General features: G+C 30.5%; 1 protein-coding gene across 1 annotated transcript in view; it reads right to left on the bottom strand.

Moving 5' to 3' along the window:
- The window catches only part of LOC106462134 (ubiquitin-conjugating enzyme E2 C-like), a 37,444-nt gene that overhangs the window by 12,563 nt on the left and 17,931 nt on the right, over positions 1 to 6,950 (bottom strand). The window contains exon 3 of the mRNA XM_022389288.1: positions 5,108 to 5,194. Coding sequence (XP_022244996.1) covers positions 5,108 to 5,194 — 87 coding nt within the window. The remainder of the gene's footprint in view (positions 1 to 5,107; positions 5,195 to 6,950) is intronic.

Here is a 6,950-nt window from a genome sequence, read left to right as displayed (position 1 = left end):
GGATGTGAAAAGAAGTTTTTTTTTTAGATTTTATATATACATTTTAAATAACAAAAAAACCAACTAAATTACTATACTGATACCATAGAATTTCATTATAATTTATCAAGCATTGCAAGCTGTATTTAGGTCTAAAAAATAGGAAATTTCAAGCTCACTAAAGATTTACCTTATTGTTTGAAATCTTGTGTGAAAAGAACGAGATTAACACAATAACACATCAAAATGGGTGAGAAAACCACTAGGGGGACACTCTGAGTTTTCGATTGCTTATACATGTCATATACAGAAGTGTATATAAGGGAGCATTTCCAAAAATGGAAAAAGGTGGGCAGGGGGGCCACTGTGTTTGATTCAGTACATAAGCAATATCTTAGCAAATAGAAAAGAGGTTCTTGTTTTATATTCTACCTTGTCAATATCGGTAGTTTGAGTTCCTAATTCAACAAAATTAGACTTTGCATTTTGACATCACAAACATCTAATTTGAACCAGTGCTGCATTCAACATACCATGTGACACACAAAAATCGATGTTTAGCTGGGTAATTTAATATTTACTTTTAAATTTAGAAATTAACTAAAGTATAATACTTAAATTTGAATTATAATCTACAATTTGATACCAAACTTATTGACACAAATTCATAAAATAGTAGTTCCATAAAATTTTGAATGCAAGTCATCAAAAAGAATGACATGGCCTTTGACACGTGACCCATCCTGATAGGATTAAATGGATTTATGTAATAAATATAATAAAATAGTATTTTTGATTAGTCCAACTACCCATTAACCAAAACTGATTACATTGAATAATGCCATGAAAAGAATCAACAATTTAAAATTAGTTTCCAATTTTTCTGCCTATTGAGTTAATCAAGTTTCTTCAGCTTAACTGATTAGTGTCACAGTTTACAAAAATAATCAACTAATTGAAATTAGGTTTTCCAATTATTACTATTTCTTTGGTTATTCCAAGTATCCAAGTAATTGAAGTATTGCCATTTGATTTACTTGTTCTCAAGCACAATGGTACACAGTGGGCTATCTGCACTCTTCACACCATAGGTATCAAATCCTGACTTGTAGCATTAGAAGCTATTTTGAGCATTTCTTAAAAATAATTGAGTAAATGAATGTACACATATGTGCTGGTCAAAATGCATGTTACAATCTTTATTGTTTTTCCTTTCTTCTGTGTTGGATTAAAAATTATCATCAACTTATGTCAATAACACTGACATCAAAATATAGATCATAATTAAAATTTATGTTATTCAAGTTTTAATTTTTGATTTAAAAAGGAAATATTTAAATAAGTTCTCAACGTTCACTGCCCTGATTTCTCCTTTTAAGATTTTTTCATTCCTTTTATGGCTTTCAGTGTGTCTAATCTCAATTTGCTGAGCTTTAAATAGAACTGCCCAACCTATGTTGTATACCAAATATACATGTTTATAGCCAATAAAAGGGGCAAAACTTATATGTTCATTTGTTTACATTGTGGCAGTCAGAGACAGCAATTTCCAACAAAATATTGTTGTGTATTGAATGAAGTCGATGCTTTGAGCAGTAATGGAATTTTTTAAAATCTATTTGTAGCTTAGTTTGAAAGCTGGATAAATTACAGTAGCTTTGGGACATTCTATTAGAGTGCCTAATTTCTAAAATGCATATATGAAACAACATGAATTATCTTGTGGACAGTCAACACAGAGTGCAAAAATGTAATTTATTAAAGTATGTTCCCAAGTAGAAACAGACCTATAGTTAAGGTAAATGCTAAATTCCTTATTTTTTGTGTGTGTATTCTTTAACAAAACTAACCAAAATGTAAAAAATAGAAACTTGTTTAGCTAACAAAATATAAATAAAACAAAAAAAAGTAAATAAAAAGTTTCTTGTGATGCTTGCGTAACTCACATAACACAATTTGATCTGTTTGTTTATACTAAGCTGTTCCAATGTGATAAACTGGATTTCATATACTCTGAGACAGTAAGTACACTGTAAATCAATAAAACTAAAAGAAAGCAAATGTGAAAAACTCGGAAGCTAACGCTGTTTGGATAAATATTTGTAATAATCTGTTACAATCTGCAGTCATTCAATAAAAAAAGAGGCATTTTTAGTTATAAAATTCTTAACTTTTGATTTCGGCTTACATTGTTGATTTTACTACAGTTATTGCGAGTGTTGGAGAAAATAAGAGATAAAAGTATAAAGTTTAAAAACTTTCAATATTTAGGAGGTTTTAGAGATTATGCAAATGAAATATGAAAACCCTAAGATGAAAAATTATATATATATTGTTAACATAAAAATCAATGATCTCATATGTACAACAGATTTGTAATGTTTACTGAAAGTTTGCCAAATTTTGTGAAGATACACTTAGTACATTCAGTTACAGTATGTATAGTTTCATGGTGGTTACAAGATTGTTCATATTAACCCTGCCCATTTGCATAAGGCAGTGGTTTCCAAACTATGTGTCACAGCATGTTGCTAAGGGTATTGCAAGAATTTCACCTAACAAAGAATAATTAAAAACATAAAAAAAATTCTACAAAACAATATTTCATGTAGCAGCAGGGGCATTGTGCAAATCAAGTAACTGGGTTAGGGTTTCATCAGTGAAAAAGGTTTTAGAACCATTGGCACAGGATTAATTAAGAAGCCTGACAATTAATCAAATAGCAAATTCCACAAGTGGTAATTGCCCAGCTATGATGTACCATCAAGAACCCATGGTTCCTTCAGAAGAGTCTTGTATAGAAATGTAACAAATCCTGTTACTCAAAAAAGGACACTATTATAGTTCCATCATTAAATTGAAACAAACATGCTTTGGAAAACAAAAACTTCAAATTTATTGAGAAATACTGGGAAGAAACATGCTATAAATCATCTACTAAAGCTTATTAGCAAAAATTAGCATAATAATAATAATAGATGGTACTATAAAGTTGCATTCAAATTTCTGTTGAATGTAGCAGTTGTAAATGCACTGATCATTTACAACAGACATTCCCAACCTGGGGTACATTTGCACTTCTCAGGGGAGCACATAGGGGTCTGAGAGTATAACCATGGTTTACATGGTGTTTTAATCTACAGTCAGACAAAAAGAGCAAAGTGGTTCACATAAATATACGCTCTTTACACAAAAAATTGTGATCATGGTGAACGTTGTGATGTTATTGCTGTGCTACATTATAACTCATGTTTTCAATAAGTAATGTAGAACATAAGCAATATAGAACACATTCGTTACAAATCAGCTGATAAACTAGGGATCAGCCAACTGGGCAAGCTCTCCTCCCTCCATTAGTGCTTTGAGAGAGAACGCCCATGGGGTACAGAGTAACAAAAAAGTAGGTAAGCCCTGATTTACAAGGAAATTCATGGAAAAAATGAACAGATTGCTGAATTCAGACAATCTATCATTGAGCACACACACTTTGGAGGCATGAAAATTAAGAACAGTACCAACAGGAAAAGACACAAAAGTTGCTCAGGATATTACACACAATGACAGAAAAGTCACAATTGAGGGGAATGTCTCTACTTATTGTGGAAAATGCAAAGGAAATGTTTGAAGTGTTTCAATACACACTGCCAATACTGTAAATGTTCATAAAAGATCTTTTGTGAGCTAATCTTGTCTATCTTGGATGTAAAATAAATGGTTATGTACAATTGCTTTCATTTCCCAAATTTTCTATGTTCCACCAAATAGATATAATATCAACAAGAAGTACATATAAACTGTACATTTATGAAGTGCCAGATAATATTCACAACATCCTTAGCTTTAATGCTATGGAGAAATAACTCACGAAAAAGATTCTGGTGAATCACAGCATCCAACGAGTTAAGAAATATGTTTGGTTTTGCAATTACATATTAGAAGTGTAACACAGTGTCAAAAATCAGATAATTTTAACTTTAATAACAATAAAGTAGCCCAAGAGTTAAGCACTACCAGAGAGTCACCCTATTTCAGTTGCAGGTCAAAAGTTAAAGACAGTGGCTGATAACTCAAAAACAAATATAACACCCCTGTGGCTAAAAAGGGTGAGCATGTTTGGTTGCAATGGAAAATTGAATGGAGACTTTAGAATCACAAGAGATCCCAAATGCTATTCATTTGGTAGCATTCCAATGTTTAAAGATGTGTAGTGTGCTGGTTAAAACACAAAGTTTTCTCTCTGAATTTTAAGTTTGTTCTAGAAAATAAAATGATTGTTCTATCATCAAAGTAATTAAATTTGTTGCTAATTAAATAAAGTACACTTTAACTGATTAACTCTTTCACTACCACAGGCATATATTTCCCTCTCTAAAATTCTGCTGCACAAGTTTAGAACTTTGTACCACTATGAAGAAAGAGTATTACCAATTTAAAGTTTCATATAAGTAATGAAATATCTTTTTTACTTTTTATTGCTTATCATTTAAAAATAAACCTGGTAGAGTTGTTTATCTATAATCATGACAGTGAAAGAATTAACAGTTTCGCAAAACCTGTTTTGTCACTTGAATTATTTTTTTAAATATATGGCAATAAAATACACTACAGATAATAGTGTATTATAATACAACAAATAATAGACAGAGAAGAAAACATAGATTAGTAATAAATGTATTTAGAATTGTTGATCGTATTTTAAATACACCAACATTGTCCAGACTTAGCTGTTTATTTTTGCCCATTTCCTATGGATTACTTAACTTGTTATTACATTTTATGGTCAACAACAGCAAACTTAATTTTTATCAGCCCAGAATCCCAGCTCAAAGGCCAGTGGTCTAGGTTGATTTGTAAACATTAGACTTTTTCCAAGCAAGGTCATTCAGAAGGAAAACTTGTTGGATTGGGTAAATATAAATTTACTGACTAAACTGATGCAATGTTCTAAAAGTAAGAAACACATTTTTAGAGGTTCATTATATAAATGTCACTCACATAAGATGAATTACATAAGTATGTATCACAAAGCTTCAATCTTTTATTCATTAGCTTAAATTTATAAGCATCACATACTACATGAATACAGACATATATAATGTGTTTACAAATGTGGATATTCCATACTCACAGTTCCCTCAGGTCCAACTATAGTTCCAATCCACCTGAACAAGTTGTCTCCGTCAGGAAAGGCTGATATTCCTTTATATCCAGACATCTGAAAAATAAGATAATAGATGTAATATTGTAACTGTTACACTACAATGACATAGAACTATACTATTATTAAAAGTGAACATAGGGCTTTAGATCTACTATAATACATAACACATTCATTTCTAATGCTCACAGAATACTGTACTATATTTAAAATAACTATTTTCCTAACCTGACCTACTTAATTACATAATTTTGAAACTTTTTACTCAAGTTTTGAAATACTTTTAACTTTAACATCATTTAACATTATAACTAAACCCGAAATCTCTAAAAAATATACATCCACTAACATGCAAATGAAGACATAATTGGTTCAGTGTATTAATGTTAACTAGCCAAGACCAACAAAAGATTTGCTGTAGTTTTCCTGCTTTCAGTTGAATTTTCCTCATTTTCACACAGGCCATTTAAGCTACACTTTCTTGCAGCCATTATGTGTCAGATCAATAAATCCTGGTCTATTTGAAAAAAATGTATGCATGTAGATGCAACTTTATTTAATAAAGCTACACATAAAGTAATAGTATTTATAATAGTGTACAAATTAGTTATGAGTATTTAGTGTATGACATGGTTTTACATGTTGAAACAAAGAAACTCACAAAAACAAGAGTAAAACTGGTAGTAAAGAAAAACGTAGCAGTCTATTTAATGTACAGATGCCATGTTGTTGCAAAGTAAAGTAAATATAAAGTTGTAACGAAGGCAAACTTAGCTGAATGTAACTTGATAAGCACACGGTTTAGAACACACTGCGTGTTTGTATTTTTGACCTAAGTAAGTCAAGGAAGTGCACAGAAATTATATTTAGTGTAATGTTTATTTTTTTAGGAAATTACACATGGGTTAAGTGTTGTTTGTGTGAAATTTTTTGCAAATAAAAACACTAAAGTTGAAGCCTTTTTCTTTCCTTCCTCAAGTATTTTATTTTTCAAAAATAATATCTTGAAACTTGTTAAAATTAAAAGATCTTATAACCCAAACATTTTCAAAAGGTAGACTTTCTTCTCCAGAGACAAACTGGGAAAGTTTGCCCCCCAACGAAGAAAGGTTTACATGTTAAATGTGCTTGGATTTATGGGGTTTCTCGTTTTTGTCTTAAAATTATTTTTTGAAGATATTTGTTTTCCCAACACTACATCTGAAACATTCTTTTCTAAGTTTAACTTAGTATACTAACTTATATATATATATAAAATTGGGGACACCAATTCAAACACCATATAGCAAATATCTGAGTATAAGTAAGAGAGAGAACTTTTTTTCAGGTACCTTAAGTGATAAATTATAGAGATTATAGTTGATGGCATTGCCAACTTTGTAGTAATGACTGTACATCTTGTCACAGTCTTATATAGTTAACTAGCATATAGCCCATCAAAAATGGTGGGACAAGTACTACCACCTCACCCCATGATATATCCTAGCCTCACATTTCATAGCTAACTGAAATAAATAAATTTTGCAAAATCAAACTTGACCAACAAAGATGCAGAAAAATGCAGTTGAGGCAGTTAAATAGTCGGTAAATTCATTTGTGAGCCAATCAAAATTAAGATTATTCATGAAATGAATTCCTAATATATTCATAAAATAATTATTGGTAAAAAATCAGTTAGTTTAACAACTTCTAATATATAGAAAAGACAGTGCATTTTGGTAACACTATGTTCTAACAATGGCTTTTATGTCATGTTGCTTAGCAACAAAAGTATAACATAATACTGTTGTTAGGGTATGTACTGAAAGTATAA

The sequence above is a fragment of the Limulus polyphemus genome, unplaced genomic scaffold, assembly GCF_000517525.1.
Source record: "Limulus polyphemus unplaced genomic scaffold, Limulus_polyphemus-2.1.2 Scaffold1101, whole genome shotgun sequence".
NCBI lineage: Eukaryota > Metazoa > Arthropoda > Merostomata > Xiphosura > Limulidae > Limulus > Limulus polyphemus.
This window is presented reverse-complemented; position numbering and strand designations above follow the sequence as displayed.